General features: G+C 42.6%; 1 protein-coding gene and 1 long non-coding RNA gene across 3 annotated transcripts in view; one reads left to right on the top strand and one right to left on the bottom strand.

Annotated features, from left to right (window-relative positions):
* LOC128852512 (uncharacterized) overlaps positions 1-16,534 on the bottom strand; it is a 34,174-nt gene extending 17,640 nt beyond the window's left edge. Inside the window, exons 1-2 of the long non-coding RNA XR_008450386.1 lie at positions 16,188-16,534; positions 12,126-12,218 (exon numbers count right to left, since the gene is read on the bottom strand). This is a non-coding gene — a long non-coding RNA (uncharacterized LOC128852512). The remainder of the gene's footprint in view (positions 1-12,125; positions 12,219-16,187) is intronic.
* A 1,860-nt stretch (positions 16,535-18,394) lies between these two features.
* Positions 18,395-23,891, top strand: part of ACVR2A (activin A receptor type 2A) — a 65,972-nt gene continuing 60,475 nt past the window's right edge. For both annotated transcript variants that reach the window (XM_054070349.1, XM_009558927.2), the window contains exon 1: positions 18,395-18,868. In XM_054070349.1, coding sequence (XP_053926324.1) covers positions 18,814-18,868 — 55 coding nt within the window. In that variant the 5' untranslated portion in view covers positions 18,395-18,813. The remainder of the gene's footprint in view (positions 18,869-23,891) is intronic.

Here is a 23,891-nt window from a genome sequence, read left to right as displayed (position 1 = left end):
TAGATAGATAGATAGATAGATAGATAGATAGATAGATAGATAGATAGAAGGAAAAGAGATAGTGGGAGGAAAGAGATAGTCAGGAAAATATCTTTGAGTATTGTACAAACTCATTTCTCTACCCTAAAATGTATTATATAACATAAACTAATTTATATCACACAAACAATTGTGCTGTGTAATTGTTTATGCACAAGTATAAAAACATAATACCTAAAAAAATAGAAAAAATACAAAAATTGGTTTCAAAATCTCAATGCCTGACCTACCAATAAAACAATGACATCTTTTGCTCTAAAACCAAACAGAAATGTACAATTATCAAAGTAAGGCTGTAATACAGTTCCTTTATCCTAATACCATGAAAGACGTGAGTACCAAATACCATTATGGCATCACCTCTTTATGGTTAAAGATTGGTAGAGGTGCTACTACCTCACATTCAGCATCACGGCCACATGCTGTAAAAAGTCATTCTCTTGTCTTTGGAAATGAGTCCTGCGAGGCAAAGGGTACAGTAATAAATATGTAGAGATGGTTATTGGAATCATTCTCTCTTCCCAACAGTCCTCATACACCTCAGAGAGAAATAAGAAGTCACAGAGTAAGAAGCAGCCACCAGCAGCGCTACAAGCAAATCAAAGCAACTCAGCATTCCCAAAGGCACCCTTTCCACTTCTGATAAATCTGAGCCTCTCAGAGACGAATTTGGGCATCGATCTCCTAGAAAATTCACAGGGTCTTTCTCTTGCTCCTACTTTTTTCTGAAGATTTTATCCCCTTGGGAGTTTTTCACAGGAGTTGGGAGAACAAAGACACTAGAAAGACATGATCGGGAAGGAAAAGAAACGTTAGGAAAATGAGGAGTGCAAGTGGCAGGTTTAATAAGAGTGAGAGAAGATGCTACAAAGAAGAAAAGCGGGCGGATGCCACAGCAGACAAACCCAGATTGCCGTGCAGACCCTCAGAGGTTGTCAGCCAAGTGGTAAATACGTAAGGGAACTTCTTGCTTATGGCTTAATCAAGCTCAGAGGCAGCAAAAAATTCAATTATTTTTAAAGCTTTCCAGAGTTTATAATGCTTCACTTGGTGTTTTACGTGTCACTGCGCTCAATTTCATTTAAGAAGTTAAATTCTATTTCTGAATAATCTTAAAGGCAACCATACGACTCGAACTTCCACTTGATTCTCCCCCAAAATATATTGCCTTTGCAGCTCATTTTAACACCAACCAGAGCAATCTTACACTTTAATGCATTCAGAACTAGGTAAAGTTCCCTCCACAAGAAAATATGATTGATCGTTACAATGACAGTAATTGCATTTGAGTAAAAGTAACCATTATGGTAATTTTCCTCCAGAAAGAGATATTTAACTAACTTAAGTAACTTGTTACTTTTCAACACATTAACTTGGGCAAATTTAACATTACAAATGTACAGAGTTCACAGACACAACCAGCATCGCTAACGGAGCGTGCACGCTTTTTTCTTTCTCTATATCAAGCAATGTTTCCAAATAGTATATGCTAAAAGGATGTGCATACATAACACAGCATTAATTAAACTGTTAAGCGCAGCTACGGCACATCTATTGCCAAGTCTCCTGTTTAAAAATTCTGACTTCCAAGTAGCAAACTTCAGATCATTATGAGACATTAATTCCTAAGCATCTACAAAGATTAAATGCCAACTCTGCGAAAACCATAATAAAAGATGCTGGGAAAGCAAAGCAGATCAACAGTAACTCATGACGCACCACTGAGAGAGGTACGCTGGTGAGTGACAGACACAGAAAAGCATTCATAGCACAGAAAAACTGTGCAGAAACCTATAGCTCTGGATCACAACACAGCAGAGAGAGAGACCAACCTGTGACAGGTCACCTGTACATCACAGAAATATCTATATGGCATTAAAAACCAAAATTGGCATTTAATTTCATCTGTAGCTTCCAAACACCACTTGAATGCTACTTAAAAACTAACCACCAAGTCGTCTGCACAGATGAGAGACGTACATTATTTTTTTTCCAAACTGCTATTTATAGACCTCCAATGCAGCTTCATATTAGATTCCGATCATTAAGAACTACATCATACTACATACTCACATGACGCAAAATAAAACCACTCCACCTTTACTTTATCTTTTGTTTGAGATAATAATCATTCCTTATGCATTAAAGGGATTCAAACGTGGAGCTGGTTGAATTTTCATACTACTGAATGTTTTTACACTAGAAAAGAACTGAAATTAGGTTTCATATATGGTTGGGGGTTTTCATATATGATGTTGCAAGAAGTAAATCCTTACTCATTCTAATGATTTCTCCTCAGCCCAGTACTCTGTTGGGATTCTACTCTGCTCCTCCAGTTTTTCACACCTAGCAAACTAAATACCATCAGGTAACTCAACACAAGAAGATTCCTCTCAGCCCTAAAGTCAAAGAAGCACTATTATCATGGAATCATAGAATGCCCGCCTGGAAGGGACCTCAGGGATCATCTGGTTCAATCTTTTCAGGTAATAGTTTAAATGAGATGGACCAGAAACCCTGTCAAGCTGAGCCTTAGATGTGTCCAGTGTAGAGGAATCCACCACTTCCACGGGGAGATTATTTCGATGTTTAACTGTTCTCATGGAGAAAAATCTTCTGGAATTCAATTGGAATCTCCCCAGGAGCAACTTATACCCATTACTCCTTGTCTTTTCCATGTGACTCCTCATAAAAAGGGAGTCGCCATCCTCTTGGTAGACACTCGTTATGTACTGGTATGTGGTAATAAGGTCTCTCGTAGGCTTTCTCCTCTCAAGGCTGAACAAACCAGGTTCTCACGGCCTCACGTTGTACAGAAGGTTTCTTTCCTAATCCTCTGACCATCTTAGTGGCCCCTCTCTGGGCCCTCTCTAGCCTGCCGCATCTTCTTTGTATAGTGGGGACCACAACTGGACACAATACTCCAAGTGTGCTCTGACGAGTGCTGAATAGAGTGGAATAATGATGTTTTTATCTCTGCTGATCTCTGTATTCAAGAGGAGGCAATGCTGCCACATTCACGGTACCTCGGCCGGCAGGTCCAGAACAACAGGTTTCATCCCTGTATCATCAGGAGTGGGACACACTCCTCCCTTTTGAGAACTGCTGACCTCGCAGGGACATTAATTCAACTATTTTGACGTGAAATATTCCATTTTGTATTTAAGAGGGTTATTAAAAATTATGTAGATTATGGAGCTTCAGTTTAAACTGTGATTTAAGTATTCAGCTGAAATGGCCAATGGTTTTACCCTCCTCTTATTTAAAGATCCCTGTTATACTAATAAAGATGTTATATACGTTATAATGTGGAGGAGAACCTAGAGAAAGTTACAGAGATGAAGGCTAAGAAAGAAAAAGTTAAAATATTAATATTTATTATCTCAAAATCTGCTGAAATGCTTTTTCAGTAGCAGCCTTCCAGGTAGTTTTAGATAAACCCTTAATTTCTCCCTTTTTCTCCTTTTTTTAAATTTTTAAGCAATTGCACATGTAAAATGGTCAATGATATTTTTTTTTTAGCTTTTATAATTCAAAGCAACTATTAGGTTGCAAATTCTCAGTGAAAGAAAAGCCAAAACTATTGAATAATCAGAACAAATTGGAAATTCATCCAGCTTCAGAAAATTTCCTTTCAGATATTTTCAAGATTAAAATCTTTCCAGCACTGTTCATCTTCTATTACTTTATAATGGAAGAACATTTAAGAAACTGTCAAAAATTATTTGGTTGTTCAAAGATAAGGTGAAATTAGAAATAAATTGCTGACTGACACGCAAACAGCAATAACCTAAGGCACATGTTAAGAGCTTACTGACACCCATTCCACCATGGAATTTTGTGAGACTATTTTTATAAAGCAGTGTCCTAGTTACTTTTGAGGAGGAAACTTCCAGCTTGAACAGAACCAGCAGCTGACCTCTATAATTAGTCCTTTGTCTTTTCCAAGTCTTCTAAACTTCATACGAGAAGCTACCTTTCTGAACGTCGCTTTGCAGAGTGTCGGACTTAATTCCTCAATATTCACTGAAGTAATCGATGATTGTCTAGTAGCTCTGTATTCCCAGAGCTGACGTGCTTTACCGCACGCGACTCGGGATAACGCATCGCTCTTCAACCAGACGTTCAGGAGGACTCACAAACAAAACTCCCAGTCAGTGGTGTCATGCAGCTCTTCCTTGGCCATGTCCATACAACATCCATGAAGGACCGCTGTCTGTTTCCAGGAAAGCAAGGTCTAAGCTGGTCAAGGCACCCGACACGACCTCCAAGGAGACGCAACTGGGAAGAGCAGCCCTTCCAGTTGAGGTCTGCTGAGCAACGGGACACCTTCTACAACTACAGCAGGCTGCCACACAGCATCACGGCCTCTTTCCATCCTTTGCTTCAAGCTTCTGAGGTTAGAGAGAGGCAGCAGCTGTGGTGCAGGCTTGCAATGTATTAGACAAAAGTGCCAAGCAGGCAAGTACAAATCAGGACTTATATGAATAACTCTTGCACATAAGGCATTAAATTTGGCAGGCTTATAGTGGAAAGCTGAGGAAAAAATAACATAACTAGTATTTGCATTGTACTAAAAGATTACTTAAATTAAGGAAAATTTCTCTCAAAAAAAAGGCATTTAATTATTATTGAACTAGCTGCAATTGTCTCCGAAATTCCAAGCACTACAGAAGTACGTGTAAGTACTTCGTAAGACCTGCTAGCCTAACGAAAGGAGTTAATGCAAATAACCAAGATCCCTAATTCTTTTCTGATGTCCAACAATGTAATAAATGAGACGTGAATGCGTTTTCTACTATGTAATTTGGGACAAGTGAAACTCTGTAATTCTTTGTAATCCAAAGATAAAACACTTACAAAACGCATAAATTATCTTAACACAGTTTTGGAGAAAAGGAATGAGCTACTTAAACTGTCAGATTGTAACACTGACAAGCACAATTCATCTAAGTCCTTTAGATTTTTCCCGTTGTTTTGATGCATAAATACAAACGTAACTACCTAATGTAGAAAATATCTGTTGTGAGAGGTTGTTAGAGGGCAGGAAAATATTTCAGTGGGTGTGGAAACACGGTTTGGTTAGACACGGTTTGGATCACAGAGGAAACAACTTGAAGTTCAGGAGGTGATAGAGACAGAATTAGGCCAAGGCACGCCCTGGGCTCTATCCAAGGTGTGTCTGACATAACTTGGGAGTCAGGGCATAAAAAAAGACAGCCATTAAGCCTCCTTTACAATGTCTGGCTGTTTAGAAAAGAGCCACAATTTAAACTGCAATTCCACAAGCCCTTTAAACCAGCCTTTGCTTCAAAAAAAAAAATAAAAAAAAGCAGGTCCTGGTTTTCTTCACACACTTGTTGTGGTCTTAACACCAGGAAGGTGAAGACCTTCAAGCCAACGTAAATATTTGTGAGGCTAGGAACTACGTGAGTTCAGAAGCTGGTTTAAACTGAATGTTTTGTTCTGGTTTGTTTGCTGGGCTGGTTTTAACCCAAATCAGTTCCCCAATCAATTAAGTGTGCAGCTGCAAGAACATTTGTGCAGGGCAGGGCAGGGCAGCATCTCTTGGCTTACGCTGGCTTAAAGCGTTTGTGGAAGTACAGCATGAATGTAACTAAAGATCTGCTATAGTCTAACACTGCTAATAATCCACAAATGCCATTCCAGAACACAGGAATAGTTAAAGCATATAAATGGCCTCGCCATTCCATAGGGGCCGAACGGGGGAGAGCTTAGAAATTGTTGTAATAGCTTAAAAACTACATAAGTTTTGAGGTAACTGATGCAACAGCAAGGACAAAAACCTTATTCCCAAGTCGCTCGTATCAAACTACAGTACAGCTGATGAAAACACAATAAATGTACTTACCGGACATCTCACAGTGCAGCTTCACTGAGAAAGTTGATGACAGATCGTGCATTCTTCCCACCTCCAACCCCAACCTGTCCTGCCATCATTTGATCCTCTTCCAAACTGTCTGTAGCCTACGACTCTCCTTCTCTATTCTATGGCCACTTATAACCTTTCAGTCGCTGCTTAGAATTTCTAGTAATGCTCCAAAGGTAACAAAAAGGGAAACCGAAGTAACAGCAGAAATATCAGAAGAATCAAGATGGAAAGGACACTCTCATTTCCCCATTATTACTTCATTGTCATTTAAATGCTCACCACAAACAATCTGAATGCTCTTTTTGTATGATTTCACAAATGTTAGACTAGACGTTTATATTCATAAGCTTTGTCTTGGAACCACAAGCTCACTGCATCAGTTTATCCTAGGGTGTCCACTCGGAACAATTTATCTTCCTGGTTCTATGGACATAGCATTTACACCGAAAGCATTACCTCTTCCAAGCAGTAGGAGCTATCTGTTAGAACTTGTATAAAAAAATTACTTCGTGCTGCGTGATTTGCCACCCGGTTCACGTAGCATTTCCATTTTATCTACCTATTTTTAAGAAACTACTGATAAAAAGGTTGTAATTGCATTCTAGTTAAATAAATAAAAAATCTTCACCAAAAAAAAGCTCATCTTCACCTGGTACAAATCTTAAGTAGAATTTAAGCAAAGCAATAATAGAGAAGAATAATCACCTGCTAACATACATACACAAACACGCACATATATTGTGCATATCCCATTAAGCTTTTGTCAGGTGCGAATCAGCTAATAGGGCTTAAAGATGGCAGCATGCTATTATTTAAAAAGAATAGTTTTAGGAAAAAAAAGGTTCTTTCAATATTTTGAAGCTTGTTTGATAAATATTTGACAGTAAGTCTTCATTACAGTCAGTACTCCTGAAAGCAAATCTTGTGCACGAGAAGAGTTTTTCTTCAGCTATCCTACATAACCATCCCTGCTGGATGATGTAGTGCAATTCCTGAAAATATGTGGGTAATTTCCATTCTGAACTCGTGAAGAAGCACAGCAAAGGATCAACTGACAGCATCCTATAAGCTGAGCTGAAAAGCACTACCGAGTCAAGCAAAGTTACTGCAGTTCAGTTGTATTAACTTCATTAAACCTGCTTCAGAAACTATGATTAACTGAATGCTTCCATGTTATTTACTTGGAAAATGAGAAGGAGAGTCTGTTCTTACATTCTAATTTGGTTTCTCCCATCAGTGCTCCAAAAGGCAATAGGGCTCTATGAAATTCTTCCGTGCTAGCGCATAGAGATGGAATATCCAACCACATCCGAGTCCTTCCCTCCAACAGCACAGCTGTTGATGTGACTCAGTGAACTGCCTGATATGTTAATGACAATAAAACTTGTAAATCTACATAGATTGGGACTATTAGTTGTAACAGATCGTTAAAAGGAAAAACATGAACCAAACAAGAAAAAAATCCTTTCCCTTGCCTTAGCCAGTGCCTGCAAACTTCCATGGCAATAGCCATTAAACTCAGCAAGAAGTGCTGTCTGAGCTTTCTCAAATGTGAAGCACTCGGCATCAATTAATCATTCAAACTTTGGCCATGCTTAATAACCAAAGTAAACCTAGGTAATGCTATTTACCATTCTAGGAGAAAAAAACCAACCTGATATTTCAACCCTAATTGCAATCAAGCAGCTGTTCCATGGGGACAAGCCGTCAAAACCATAGGAATGTCTCTCCTGAGAGCTGTTTTCAGCTTCCCTAATGCTCTTAATCCACCTTGATACTGAAATGCTAGACACACTAGCGCTCACCTTCCAGCTTCCAAATAGCTGGGCAACTGTCTGGTTGTTTCTTTTCTCTCAGGGTAGATCCTGACAGGCTCTAGGACAGGCTCTAACTGAGGTTTTCCAGGGCTGTGCCCGTGGCCTTCAAGCAGCACCTTACTGGAAGTGAAAAACTCTCGTGAACTTTGGGAAAAAAATGGACTGTGATAATAGTGATAACTAAATAAACTTGTCTGGAGAAGAAAGACGTCATTTAGGAAACAGCACAGAAAGAAGGATCTCTAAACTACAGTGCCAGCTCTACTGGTTATGCCATTAATTAGTTCATCAGTGTTTGGGGTAAAAAGAGGAATGATGGTCTCCTGGCAGAGGCAATGCCTGCTTGGGTATGAATCCTAAGCCAAAAAGGCCTCGCTTTCATTTCACACCTTTAAAAACCTCATTGTCCTGCCAAAAAATGCATAATAATGACTAAACCACCAATACACTCATTATCAGAAGTGACTAAGAGCTTCAAAATGGGAGTGTTCCGGTGGAATCATTCAAATGTTTTGAGGTAAGTGTGTATAAAAAAAATCTAGTATCCTTCTGTGTGTACTTCAGCTTCCCCACCTGTCTGTATAAAACAAAACTACTTTCCTCTCTGCAGTTTAGTGGAAGTTAATTACTTGGTGTTCCTAAAGCATAGTGCATACACTATACACCACTAAAGAAACAGCCTTACAAGTGTGCTTTTATTGACTAAAGAATCTGAAGGCAAAAAAATGAGTCTTTATATTAGAGAGGCAGGCTGCTACATAAAAATACTTCTAGTTACATGGGAAGAAGGCCAGCGTTTATTCATTTCAAAACAGCCTGAACTGAAAGAACTTCTCATTACGGGGAGTAAATGGAATTTTGTCATCTCAGACGTTAAAATATTATTAAAAAAATATATTTTGTTCAAAAATTTGTTCAATGGCAGAATTTAAATTATATAAATTTGAATTTGAATTATAGATTTGAATTATATAAAATAATTTGTAGATGAATTTACCCCAAAACTATTCAGCAGCAGAAGCTGGAGAAGGATTTTAGCTTTCCAGTGAGCTGGACACAACCAAGCACATGTAAATGCAGTGGGCTGGGATCTCCTGCTGGCTGCAGAAGAAAGATTATAGGGTTTAACTTACAGAACTTCCAGTGGCCTTGGAAAGGCTCACCCCATCCTTCCTACCAAAGGCACAATCATCAGAAGGAAATGTAACAGTTGGATTCTTTTCTCTACAAAAAGAAATGGACAGGTGGTAGGTGTTCCTTGAGAGACTTCTAAGACTATAAACTTGCTTCATCCTTCTTTAAAGCTGAAATAGGCCAAATTTGGGAATCCTTCATGGTCTTTAGAAGGAAACCTTTAATATGCCAGATTCTCAGGAATTACAGCATTTGGGGAGAAGTATGCTTTTGTACCAGTGAGCAGGAACAAAGGGGTGTCTGCAGGCTGCGCTCCTGTTGGCAGGATTATTTTAATGCTACTTAAATTCTGCGTAGAAATTATGAAAACCCTAAATCACTGATTATGGGCTGAAAACAAAAGACATAAGCTTAGACGAGTTCAGGTCTATCAGGCGACACTGTCTCAGGATCACGCTTCTGTCTTCCTCAGGATTCCTGCCACAGTTCCTCGAAACTACCTTTAGTGAAATCCAGTGCTTTTTACTTGGTAGATCAGAGAAGTGAGACACTATCATGGGCCTGACAAAGATGCAGGTTAAGATGAAGCACTGAGAGGCAACAGCATCTCTTGCCTTTATCGTTGTCACATCTCATTGCTCAGGTGCTGATGTAGTAGATTTTTCAGCTATCCATCACTTAGAAATATTTCACTGTGCTACAAAAAATACAACCCACAACAAATAGAGCAGAAGCGCTGGAAGCTCCCCTTTCCCGTTGTATTTTTACTCTATATCAGTATTTATTAGGTAAGCCCGTTCCTCTATCACTACGGGAGTTCTAGTAGTCACTGTTTGCTACTTGGAGTCCAGTTTTCAGATGACAGCAGGAGAATCAGTAGCTAAGTTTCCTTCAAGGAAGTGGGTCTCAAATCATATTCCAATCATTTTCCTTCGCAGGAAGGCTTTATTAGCCTGTAACTGCCACCTCCAGAAGTAAGACAATTTCTTCTGCCATGTACCATTATTTGTCAGGGTTAATTCTACATTCAGAGAATCATAGAATAGTTTGGGTTGGAAGGGACCTTAAAGAACTCTGCTCCTCTAATGCTGTTTAACAAAAATTATATATATATATATACAATTTGTTATTAAACTCTGAAATTAAACCACACATCACAGCTTGGAAAATTAGCCAGCTCTCCTGATTACACTCTTTAGGTATAAAATTTCTCATATATTTTGAATGACATCACAAGTAATTACATCTATTCAAGTATTTTCCTCTTTTCAGAAGAACCACAAGTCATATTAGCACAATAATTCTAAAGCACATACAATGTAATACTCTAAATATCTGACAATTTCTCCCTACTTGGCCACTTCACTCTCCTCTTCTTATGCTTCTTTAAGTACAAATTGTCAGTCTAAAATGTGTAATTCTTTATCAACCAATATATACACATATAAAGACTTTATAAGTAAGCGCGGAAGATGTATTCTTGAAAATCTAACAGATTTGACACTGTAGTGGAAGAAAAGATTTGTCACACGTTTTAAGAATGCATTAAAAGTAATGGTGAAAACATTATGTTGTTTTTTTGCTTTCTGTGATGAACATACAGTTAGTTTATAAAGGGGTATATAAATAATCACACTGTACTGGCGCCTTGAACAGCTTGGTCCTGTGCGAGGTGTCCCTGCCCATGGCCGGGGGTGGAACTGGATGGGCTTTGAGGTCACTTCCAACCCAAACCATTCCATCATTCTACGATATTCTGAAAAGGCAAATCTCTACAGAGACCTGAAGAACCTTGTTTTCATAATACAGATTAGGGGTTTAAGAATTCATCTTGGACTCTTCATGACACTTCAAAGAAAGGATTGTATAGGATAAATGAGAACTATAGTACAATATGGAGACAATTTATTTTTGGTAGGAAATATATATGAAATAATACATGATAAATGCCACGGTCATAAAAAACTGTGACACAACAGACTGCCTCTAAGAGACAAGGTAGCGTTGGAAAGGAACAGGAAGCTTCAGTTGGATGATCTTTTCTGACAAGACAGTGCAAATACTAGAAAGAAACATCACTCCAAGAAAATAGGTTAGGTATTTTTGAATTTCCGCACAACTATTTTAAGGAAACAAAAGTCTGGACAGCAGATCACAAAATTAAAAACAATCATCAGTATAAACTAGCTTTTAATGAAAATTACTTGATGGAAGATTGTATGTAAGTGTTAATTTATGTAAACGTGCATCTATGTGTTTGGTTCGAACTTGAAGCAGGGAAACACTCGCCTTGTCGTGGGTCTACAGCCTCCGCGTGGTTACAGTAAAAAGCAATGTGTCACACAAACTCGCTACAGAAATGGCTTTACATAACACGATGCAGACCAAATCCTACTCATTTGTAGTTATTAGTACCATTCACATGAATACAAACAGCACACTTTAGCCAAACACCAAAATACCTGGATCCAAATCAGGGGTAGTTTATTTCATCTTTGAGAATATCAGCTGGATTCAGCAACTGCATGTAAAATCATGTTTGATTACAAGTAAAAGGAGGACATTTTGATAGCCATATATATTGACCCAATCCAAAAGCATAGAAAAAGCAAGATTTTGATTTCTTTTCAGTTCATCAACATTTACAATGTTGATTAATTCTACATTTTCTCGTACTTTAAAGCTGTGTTATCCATGTAACTGTAAAGTACAATAGTTTTGGAATAGAGTAGAAATTGCAAAATAATGAGTAATTGGTGGTAATATTATTGATCTGTCCAGTGCACTAAACCCAAAAATTCATATTAACACTCTTTTTAAATATTCCAGGTTTCACATAACTTATGGATACTCAACTGAAATTATAAATAGCTTTAAAGCAGTCATTTATCCATTTGGGGTTTTTTTTAGGAATTAGGCTGTCCTCTGGTATCTGCAGTTTTCCCACAGTGTGGAAAGCTAAGGTGGTCTGGTAAGGAGGAGATCTCTGGAAAAGATTAATTTCTTGCTGTTTGGTTCATTTTTGGTTTGGTTATGGCATGTCAGTGTCTGAACATGGTCTCCTCTTACTTCAGAGTTTCCACAGGAGAACTGCTTGGGCCATGAAGGAATATTAATGAGATAATGACAAGGGTTATATCTGTTGGTGTTACTCCTGTATTGTAAACCCTACGTTTCCCAGTTTATCTTTTAAAAATGCTTGTATAGACACCATGAATGAGTCTTGCACAAGAGCTTCTTACCTATAATGCTGTTTCTTTGTGAACAGTATTGATTCAGTGGTAAGTGTGGAGATCGCAAAGGCACAGCTGAAATCTTCTGTTCCTATTAGTGCTCTGAAAAGAAAAATGAGACATTACCGGTTTTTAATCCTTCTCCTTGTTCCCTAGAAGGAAAGTTATTTGTGCTGCCTCTAGGCAAAGGCCCATCCCGCATGAACAGAAGATCGAAACTAAGATCACATCCATTTCATCTTGCTGCTGCTACTCGTGCACAGAATCTCTCTGCAGATGTGTAAGAACCTGACACCATATCCTCTGTGCTTGTATATCACAGCAAATGATTCATTAAAAATGCACAGACAGATCGATCTTAAAAGAGGAAAAAAGATCTGGAGTTTAAGGTGAAAGGAAAACAGAAATGAAAAGCTAAAAGGTAGAAAAGGGAAGCACCCCCAAAATTCACACGAGAAAGGCACAGAAAAAGACATTTAAACATAAAGAGGAGACAGCAACTGTCTTGGCATTTAGTATGTCTGTTTGGGATAAAACTCATAGTTTTACTAGCAATAAAAGCAACAGCCTAGAGAAAGCCCAAAGCCCTTAAAGCATTTTGCATCAAGTGCCTCACAAAAATGGTAGGGAATTTCTGCTAAGGTCTACAAAAGATTTGCACAAAACCAATTTAGTTTTTAAAATTGTAATTAAATGGGACCGAATCCCTAATGCAGCCATAGTTCTACTGATATTGTGCTTATAATGACATAACCAACACTAAGGTGCTGCATCCGTGCAACAAAACAGGTTTTTATTGTTTGCATACCCTAAATGAGTTTATTTGCACCTCTCCTTACATGTTTCTTTTCATGTGCTATGTTAGGTAGGTCTGCACCAGTGGAGTTGGAAACAGGCTGATGTTTCTGGAGGTCTGAGCGGGCTCCCTGATCCTAATTACAATGGTCATCCTAATCCATACACCATTTCCCATGGTCCCACCAGGCCTCAGAACTGGGAAGGGAAAGAAAGAAAGAAAGATAGGCTTCAATCGTGATACCGATCACCCTGATAAATATGTGATTGCCAAGACCAACGCCACACCATTACTCTGTTTGTAATGTTTCCTTTATGGCCAGAAGGCTTTGCTCTGCAAAAGGGATCCTGCAAGTGCAAAAACCACCCATGCTCACGAATAATGGGCTGTCTCAGTAAGAGACACCTCCTTACTACAATATCCACGCAAACAGTGGTATATAGATGAGATATTTATCTCAATTTTATTTAAAATAACTGGTAAAATACAAATATAGACCATAGTTTACATTCTGGCAGTAAAGAAATAAAAAAATAAGCTAAATACCTCCAATGGGAAGTATAGAATTCACACACACATGTACAATAGCAATATTTTTAGCTATAATTTCCTACTCATGTGGCAACATGACGAGCATTTTGAAGAAGCTGAGCCAAGTGAAAACACAACCTGCAGAACAGGTCACGTTTAAATATTCTGCTATTGAAGAATATTAAAAACTACAGATTAAGTAGGAGTGTCGTAATACTTACACTAATTAATGCTTGTAAATCATTCTGAAGTACTTGGATAAAAGATGGCATAAAAAGTGTTGCCACATGTCTTGATGCTTCTGGATGCGCGCAATCCCGTACATCTTGTTTTGCGTTTTGGGTGTTTGAAATGATCAAAAATATTGTCAGCGGTTGAATTTAGTGTTGGTAAGTGTTTGAACACGGCAGAGAAACACCAAGAATGCCCGAATTCTAACTAATAACTCCAGCAGACACCTCAACATAAATAGACTGAAATATCTACATTTTTTCACGTCTGAATCCAAGTGCTAGTGGTGGCTCACCAGGTCTGGTTCACAAACGCCTCTGTTGATCAGCAAACTGGCACAGCTTAGATTAGCTTAGCACTGTTAGTCCGCCTCAACTTGGCTGCACATCCATACACGTGAAATCTTACCCGTAATATTCCTTCCAATCTAGTACCACCTAGTATTCACATCACCCAAAAACACTTTGATCATGTAAGGTCCTACACCCGGGTCAGGGCAATCCCCCTTTTCAGTACATGATGGGGGATGATGCGATTGAGAACAGCCCTGCAGAGAAGGGCTTGGGGTGTTGGTCGCTGAGAAGCTCGATGTCAGCTGGAGTGTGCGCTCACAGCCCAGAAATCAACCATGTCCTGGGCTGCATCCAGAGGAGCGTGGCCAGCAGGAAGGGAGGGGATTCTGCCTCTCTACTCCTCTCTTGTGAGACCTCATCTGGACTATTGTGCCTAGTTCTGGAATCCTCAACATAAGAAGGATCTGGAGCTGTTGGAATGGGTCCAGAGGAGGCAAAAAGATGATCGGAGGGCTGGAGCACCTTCCCTATGAGGACAGGCTGAGAGAGTTGGGGTTGTTCAGCCTGGAGAAGAGAAGGCTCACAGGAGACCTTCTAGCGATCTTCCAGTACCTGAAGGGGCTATAGGAAAGCTGGGGAGGGGCTATTCGTAAAGGCTTGTGGTGATAGGATGGGGGAACAGGTACAAACTGGAGAGGGGCAGATTTAGACTGGACATTTGGAAGAATTTCTTCACCATGAGAGTGGTGGGGCACCAGAACAGGTTGCCCAGGGAAGCTGTGGCTGCCCCATCCCTGGAGGTGTTCAAGACCAGGTTGGATGGGCCTTGGGCAGCCTGATCCAGTGGGAGGTGTCCCTGCCCATGGCAGGGGGGTTAGAACTAAATGATCTTTAACATCCCTTCCAACACAAACTATTCTATGATTCTATGATCCAGCAGCCTGAAAAGGAAGGTACCTGAAATCACTCGATGCATGGCTATGGTTAGGGAGCAACACTCCGGTTTTCAGGGAACTGGGTGCTTCTGGCTTATACAAACACAGCACTTTATAAAACCACAGAAATTAAAGGCTGGCATTAAGGTCGTTATGCTTCCCCACATTGATCTCCAGACCTAAGAGACATCTTTCATTTCATTCAGAGACAAGTAACCTATTTTATGGCATCCATTTAAAAGAAATCATAGCGAGTCTCACCCAACTCATGAAGGAGCAGAACTGCTGTCCTTAAGAGGAATATTTTAGTGCAAAAGTGTTTTATCTAGAGTCTCACAAAGTACCACCAATACACACATGTACCCAGAAGGTGAGTACACTGGAAATTACTCAGCCTTCCCGCGCTCTCCCTTCTCTGTTCCAAAGCGAGAGCGTGTGCTGCTTTATACCCACGTCCCAGAGCACGGACACATAAAACAGCGAAGTGTTGTGCCCCTCTCAGGAACTTCTAAAGCCAATCTCACTGCAAATACAATGAGTACTGCAAGGCGCTGGGCTGCGGCACCGCGGGACAAACAATGGTAGGAAACAGAAGTTTGCTGAGATTCAGGGGGTGGCAGGAAGCACAGACACCTCAGGGACAGAGCACCCTGTTCCACAGGGGGAGCGGCACAAACACACCACGGGGCTCTTAGGGAGAGCAGGGATGGGGTGAAGGGAACGGTTTTGAGCTGAAAGAAGGGAGATTTGAGATGAGATCTGAGGGAGAAATGTTTTGCTGTTCAGGTGGGGAGGCCCTGGCCCAGGGTGCCCAGAGCAGTGGGGGCTGCCCCATCCCTGGAGGGGTTCCAGGCCAGGTTGGATGGGGCTTGGAGCCCCTGATCCAGTGGGAGGTGTCCCTGCCCATGGCAGGGGTGGCACTGGATGGGCTTGGAGGTCCCTTCTGACCCAAACCATTCCATGAATCTATAATTCTGGGCTGCAAGCGCACATCACCGGCTCATGTCCAGCTTCCTACGCACCAGGAGTCCAGGTCACACCGCCATGAGCACTGTATGAAGGGGCTGAAGAACGAGGGTTATGAGAGACAGCTGAGGGCCCTGGGGCTGTTTAGCCTGGAGAAAAGGAGGCGGAGAGGAGACCTCATCGCTGTCTACGACTGAAAGGAGGTTGCAGTGAGGTTTGTTTGGTCTGTTCTCCCAAGTCACAGGTGATGGGATGAGAGGAATTGGCCTCAAGTTGCACCAGGACAGGTTCTGATTGGACATCAGGAAAAATTTCTCACCAGAAGGGCTCCCAGGCCGTGGCAGAGGCTGCCCAGGGGTGTGGCGGAGTCCCCATCCTCGCAGGGGCACATGAGGCCTTCACAGATCTGTTTTAGTGGCGGGCAGGTACGGTCGGACTCTCAAAGGTCTTTCCCAACCAAACGATTCCACGCAGGAAGCGCACTTGGACGCCACTGGGATGGAGGCGCAGCCTCCCGCCGGGTCTCGGCTCGGTTTTCACAGCGGGTTTTGCCCTCCCAGCGCTCCGCACCCCGGGCAGGGGCTGTGCTGGGGCAGCGCTGCTCCCGCCGAGCCCCTCGCGGCCGCTCCCGGGGCGGCGAGGACGGACGGGCACGTGCGGGCGCGCGCGGGTAGGAAAGGGGGCGGGGCCAGCGCCCAGCCGCCGCTTTGTTCGGGCCGTGATTGGGCGAGGGCGGCTGTCAATCATCGGCCGCGCGCGCCCTGCCGCCGCGGATTGGTCAGTGTGGGGTGGGTGGGCGGGGCTTAAGCCGTGCCTCTTCGCTGGGCGTTGATTAAACAAAGGCGGTTGTTCATCCCGGGCCCCGCCTCCTTATGGACTCACCGCCCCTGATTGGGTGGGTCTGGTGGGGTGGGGCCAAGAGCACCGCCTCTCTAGATTTTGATTGGATGAGGCTGCTGTCCATCACGGGCGGCGCGCACTCCGCCCCCTCGGATTGGTCAGTGTGCGCTGAGTGGGCGGGGCTAAGCCGTGCCAGTTCTCTGGGCGTTGATTGGGTAGAGATGGCTGTCAATCACGGGGGCCCCCGCCCTCTGACTAGGTGTAGCTGGTAGGCGGGGCTAAACACTTTGCTGCATTCCTATTGGGCCATGTCGCTGTCCGTCACAGCAGCTCCTCCCCCTGATTGGGTGGGCCGAGTGGGCGGAGCTAAGCGCACCGCCTCGCTGCGTTGCGATTGGGCGAGGGGGCCGCCCAGCAGGCGGGGCGGGGCGCGCGCCGCGCGAGAGTGGGGGGGGGGGGAGGGGGGAGGAGAGGAAACAAAAACAATCGGCCGGGCGCCGCCATCTTGGGTCCGTTCTCCACGCCACCCAAGTGAATGGGTAGCTATGAAATTACCACAGGGGAGCAGCGGCGGCAGCAGGGCACGGAGGGCTGCTCGCAGCTGCCAGCTGGGCTCGGGAGACTCTAGAGACGGCTCGTGGGAACTCCCCCGGCTCGGCTTTTTCTCCTCGGCGACGCTCAAAGTGCGCTCCTGGAGGGACAAAGTTGGGCTCAGCCCTGCTTCCTCCTCCTCCTCCTCTGGAGACGAGACGAGAGGGTCGTGGTGGGCAGCGGGTCCCTCGCAGCCGGGACTGCGCGGGGGTCGGGGTTAGGGGCGCTGCGAGGGTTTAAAACCCCGCCGGGCTCTGCCCTCCCGCCCCTCCCTCCGCCTGTCCCTCACCCCGAGACGGGGGAAAAAAAAAGAAGAAAAAGGATTGAAGAAAGAGGTGCCTGCATCCGAAAAACATCGGGGAGAGCCGTGCCCGGGAGCAGCTGAGCGTGCATCCACAGCAGGAGCGAGGAGGAGGAGGCACCGCGCCCTCTCCCTCCTTCCAGAGGAGAGGAATTCTTCCTGGGAAGCACGGCGAGAGGAGCAAAGGAAGGATTTGCCACCCAGAATCTATCGCCCTCCTCCCCAGCGTTGGATACTGCTGCTTTTCTTTCGCTCTTCTGTGTTTAAATACCAAATATAGCCTCTTGGGGGGGGGGGGGGGGAGGGGGGGAAGGGGGTGAGAAGCTCTTAGAAGAATTGGAAATCTTGCTTGGATTCGGTGGTGCCAGAAGGGGAGAAGAGAAGCGGAGAGAAAAAGGGGGAGAAGAGACCGTGGAGGAGAAGGGGAGATGCGCATCTCCCGCTGACGGTCGCAGGACCAGAGCTTTTGCCACTTTTCTTCGGTCTGTTTTGCTACCAAACTGGTGTTTCACCCCTTTTTCTCTGCTGGGAGACGCCAAAATCCCTCAGCGTTATTAAAGCAAACCGAAGCGTTGCCCACGTGTGGCTTAGGTTTTTTTTGTTTTTAAGGTAGTTTTCATCAAGAAACTGAAAAACTTCCCCATCCCTCCCCTTCCATTTTCGCCCCAAGGGCTTTGAGGTTTGAGACTGAGATGGAGCTGCTTTTCTCCCAGACACTACACCTTGTCTAAGGGGAGCCGGGAAGAAAACATCGTGGTTACACATCGCGATAGGACTCCCACCAGGGACTCCCATCCACCAGGGATGCTTCTCGGAGCTCGGTGTGGAAAAGCAAAGTTGGAGTGTGCTCAGAGACTTCGTCCTGTCTAGCGGCTTCACTGGTGACTCTCGTTTTTTTAAAGTGGATTCGTAGCATACTTTTATGAATTAAATTTTGCCACCGTTTGTACAGAAGCCAAATCACACGTGTGTTTTGAAACACGGTTCCAAATAGATCCATCCCTCAACACGGATTCTCGCTAGGAAGAGCCGGAGGGAGAACGCTCAGTGTCTGAAAGAGACCTGATTTTACTGTTTTACGGACATTATCTGCTGCAGAAATGTTGCTGTAGGTTGCTTTATAGCGGTTCAGCAAGAAGGGAGATTTTCCAGCTTGCAGGACCGAGGAAACTGGATGCTTAAAGTCACTTAAATGTTTTAACAGCATTGGAAAATGGGAGCTGCTACTAAGTTGGCGTTCGCTGTTTTTCTTATCTCTTGTTCTTCAGGTAAGTGAATGCTTTTGATTTAGTCGCTTTAATCACAAGCACTTGAAAGGTTGAAGGAACTTTGTGGGTTAGTGTGAAGGAGGGAGAATGTTCTTTTTTTTTGAGGTGGCACGTTTGGGGACGGCAGCGCCTGCAAAAGCAGGAGCGGTTCTCATCGTTATTCTTAAAAATGCATAACATGAGAACTTTAAACGCGTGCAGCGAGCGCTTGGATTCCAGATCGGTTGTGTGGAACAAACGTGGACACCTACTGTCACCTACAGTCGTCTGGCAACGCAGTTACTGGTGTTTCGGGGTGGCTTTTTAAAAAACAATAACCCAGCTGAAATGCGCTTAACTTCAATTAGAGCTCTTATTCCGCACCATTCACTGGTGAATGGCAGCCTTCATTAATGCTTCATTAGTTTAGAAGAGGTGCTGCTCTGGAAGCATCATCTCGTCCTTTAATGACAACGAGGGGGTGTGCGCCTGTAGGGAGGGATGCACAGAATTGGGCAGAAAAGGCAGACTTTAGGTTTCTAAACAATAACTTGCAACTCTTTTGTGTTTTGCTACCCAATTTGTCACTGCCTTATAGTGCAAAAGTTACTACTTTTCTCTTCACAAAGCAATAAAAGTTGGGTTTCCAACGCTGCCTCTTGAGCTCTGAGAAGCGAGCGGGGTGGGAGGACTTCCCCACGCCTCTGTGGAGGAAAAATGTGGTAGCAACCAGTGGTTGGCGAACTGGGAACGCTTCTGCTGGAAGCTCCATCAGTTTCCCATGAAGCCGAAATAGGAGCTGTGTGATGGATCTAGTATGTGTTTAGAAGGCAGGGCTGGCCCTGCTGCTGGCACTCGGTGTCTGCAGCCCTCTGCGGAGGTTTAGACACGCTTTTCAGCGCTCTTGCACGGTGTGCAGAGGAAGGCGAGCAGACAAGTGCTCAGCTTTGCAGTGTAACCGGCGTTAGGCAGTAATGAGATCCGTATAACCATGCCTTTTAGGATTCCTGTGTTATAATGTAGGGGATTTTGCTGAACAGGAGGTTTTCTTGTGGTTGGTAAATGGATAGTCTAGTCTTCTGTCTGTAGCAGTATCGATCAATTCCGTGTGCGCTAAATGTGCTGTGAGATGGCGAGCGCTGCCAGAAATAAACCAAAAAACACTCTTTGTTTTAATCATAGCAATAACAGAGCCGGTTACGGAGAAGCAGGAGGCTATGTTGGCGTTTTTTTTTATTAAAAAACACCATTTATTCCTCTCTTGAAACAAAACACGAGTGCTTCTGACAGCTTTGTCTTGCAGTAGGTCTTTCATCTTTTCCTAGCGTCTTGTTTTTAAGTGACTGGAGCCACATTTCTCTCAATTCGGGAATATGTTTTGTAAGGAAACTCTCCCCCCGCCTCTGACAGTTTCTGAAAGACTTGGTGCCATCTGCTCGTCATGTCTGTCTCTCCCTTCCCGTCCCCCTATTAAGATCCCTTTGCCTAGAGCACGGAGCAGTGATCTTGTTGACGTTACCTGGCCTACTTATTGAAAAAAGAAAAGGTTAAGCAACAAAACCCGTCTGTTCTTTAGCTTTTCTTGCTTAGGTTGTGCTTGGCAAGGTGAAATGAATGTCTCTTGCCTGTGAAGTTAGAATTAATCTCTGCTAAATGAGCAGGAAACTATCTGCAATTCGGACTGCTGCTCATGTTAATGACTTTGTTTTGGTGGTCATTCCAGTGCTGCCCATTAAGGGTTCCGGTATTTAACAATTCTTAAACTATTTTCTGCTCACCTAAAAATTTAGAATATCTGTAGACCTGGCGTAGGTCTAAAAATAAACAAATTCAACAGTAAGCTTTTGGTTCTACAATCGAAATAAGATTATGTAAGCTTTTAGCACGAAGTAATAAAAAGTAATTTTGAAAAGTAGTGTTTCTTCTCTTCCCTGTGACTTGTTTAGGTTTAAAAACATATGTGACCAGTTGATTTTAGTATCATCAAAAGTTTCTTTTCCAGTCTTTAATCTGAAAAAGTCTGCGCCGGGTATATATTTAAGAGTATTGGCAATGGTTGAAGAAATCTTGAAGTTCAGGTGTGAAGATGTCTGATTCGTCTTTCTCCGGGATGCAGTCTCCAGCTGCTCAGAGTGTGTGTGTTGAGGAAAGGGGGTGTTAGGTTTCTGTATTTGTTCGTTTATTTTTGTATGCAACTATTATCTGCAGCTGTTTACACAGCCAATTAATGCTGGTGCCCTTTAAATAGGTGAAAATGTTGTGGGTTTTTTCTACGAGGTGGGTGTGGAAGTGGTCTTTAAGTTGAAGGCATTTTCTTTTGCTATCTATAAACTGCTGTATGAAATGCTGTAAATGTTCTTCGGATGGATAGGAATTCCCAGTGGATTAAATCTAATAATCTGTGCTAAGGGAGTGAAAAATATTTCCCCTTGCTGACTAAGATATTTGAAAAAGAGCATCTGTGTTATGTTGTCAGGCTTTAAAATATTTGTAGATGCTTGGATAGAAGTGGGTGTAGGTTTGCATCCATTCAAGGGAATGAGATGAATGTGTATTCACTAAACATGAAAACGATGTGCCTGGGTCAGGGTTCTCTCTCTAGTACACTTTCTATGTAAACCTGTGTGTTTTTTTGATTGATTAAAGAACAGAAGATGCTGAAGTAATAATAAACCACTTATTAACTGAGTATGCTTCCTGTGCCTCTCCTGTAGGTGAGCTTAAAAAAAAAAAATCGTAAATTCAATAGCTTGTTCATCAAAGAACACTTCTCTTCAGGTATTATCTGTGTTCTCCCCTCCCCCAGGGAAGTGTGTTTCTGTGTCCTGTAGTTTTTGTGGTTGCTGAGTTGTACTTCATAAAATTTCAGGAACAGGGAATGTGTACTTTCATAATTTTCTGTGACATCTGAGTATACCCTCTATGGCTGAAAATGCGGGAGGCATTGAAGTAGTGGATTGTCTTTAACCTAAATCTTCTGTTGTGGGTGCTGTAGTTTTTAACATATCGCAGTTCCTTTGGCTGCTCTTGTGCTCCGTGTCTCCCAAACCATCATTTCTTTTCTCCGACGCTGCCTGCTCTGTCTTTGGTACCTGTGCCATCTGCCCTCGGACCAGTTCTGCAGCCCCAAGTCTCTTGCAGGGGACAAGACCTGTATTTGTTACTATTCACTTAAGCTAAATTCATGCTAAAAATCACCTAAGCAAAAGGAAACACATCAGAAAAGTCTTGATCCTCTTTATATTTTCCTATCGCTAGATCATTCTCAAGCCGCTCGGGTCTTGAGTGATTTTCCTAAAGGAAATAGCATGTCAAAGATATCTTTATAGTTGAAGGGGCATTGTCACTGCATGGAGAATGTCTTAATCTTTGATTTTTTTAATTTATGCTTTGGTTTTAATTTATTAGTCTCCTGTCTCACACTGTTTATTATTGGGACAAATTATTTTTTTAACCACTACCCTCCTCCCATGAAAAAACCCAAATAGAGCTGTAAAGCCCAAGATGCTGCTACAGCTTTAGAAGCAGAACGCTTCAGTGTTCTGAAGGAACCGAGGAGTGGGAGGTGAGATTTTTTCCCCTTTAATTTTATGAGTAGAAAATTTTCTTACCTGCTTTCATTATTAATTAGGTCACACCTGAAAATCCTGCCGAGGGTTTGGGAGTGTTGTTTATGAAACTGTCTCTGCTGGTATGTTCTCCGCAAGCTGTCCATGCTTGCAGTTGAACCCTAATCACTTTATTGCACAGGCAGAGCAATAAAACACTTCAGACTTAGTACTGCTTTTCAAGTAAAATCCTGCTCTGAATTCCTTTTCTCGAAGAGTGTACACATTTTTGTGCTAAGTGTGTTGTCATTGGGCCGTGCCCCAGCGCTGACGATGTTGCTGGTGAGAGCAGGGCTTGTAAAGCTACCTAATCCCGTTTTCAAGCATGGATACATTTGCATGGATGTCAGTGTTATGTAGTTTACAAAGTTTCACAGCTCCAGGTTGGTGTTATAACTGGTTACAAATCAAAATTCTTCTACTATTGCTATTTAATCTGTTAATACTGAACAGTTACAAACCCCAAATCTTGTGGATTATGAGAAACAGCTGTACTTGTGCTAAGGCAATGTTAGAAGGCGTAGTGTAGTTCTACTAGATCTCTGCTTGACAAATGTTTCTGGAGCAATGCTGCTGTCATGGGTTTATTGCACGTTTGCTCTTCAGACAGAAGTGTCTTCTAGAGAAAACTTTAATATATTTGGCTACAAATGCTGGATGCTTTGTGCATTGGGAGAGGGAGTTGTTCTGTGTGAGAGGAAGGCTGTCTTCTGCTGTATGGGGGTGCAAGAAGGTAATTACTGCTATCATGAATAATAGTTTTCAGTTGTTTTTGGTGGAGAGTATTTGAATGCTATTTCTCTTTTCTCTCCACTCCCCTTCTCTCCCCTTCTGGAATTTGGAGTTAATTCCTTAGGTGATGAGTTCAGGGGATTTGCAATGACAAATAGGTGCATACTCTTTTCTTCTCTAACTACAGAGGTCTATTTTTGTGATATCCTTGTTTTTTAGGAAAGGAGAAAAACATCAGTAACTCTGGTGTTTTCATTCATACTGATTCTGCCGTCTCTTCTGACCTTGTACACTTCTAGTTTTGATAATGCCTGTTTTTCAACTCCCATAGCTTATTTCTCTTTGAAACTGGAGTTTGGTTCTCTTTCAAATCATCATAGAATGCTTTGGGTTGGAAGGGACCTTTACAGGTCTTCCAGTCCACTCTCCCGCAACTTGATCAGGTTGCTCAGAGCCCCATCCAACCTGACCTTGAAGTTCATAGAGTCTCGACCTCTTAAAAGGTGGCAGTAACGTTTACTTTAATCACAGACAGATGTGGTGGACACAACATGAAACAGTGGTCTTTTGGAGACTCATGTGATTCAGAGCCAAGCTGTTAGCAAGTCTTGGGTACTTCTTGGAAAACCACCTGGAGAATATAATCATTAAAACATGGGCTGTGAAAAGGTGGAGGTTGGCGAGGAATCTGATTATGGAAGAGA

The sequence above is a fragment of the Cuculus canorus genome, chromosome 6 (genome assembly GCF_017976375.1).
Source record: "Cuculus canorus isolate bCucCan1 chromosome 6, bCucCan1.pri, whole genome shotgun sequence".
Classification (NCBI taxonomy): domain Eukaryota; kingdom Metazoa; phylum Chordata; class Aves; order Cuculiformes; family Cuculidae; genus Cuculus; species Cuculus canorus.
This window is presented reverse-complemented; position numbering and strand designations above follow the sequence as displayed.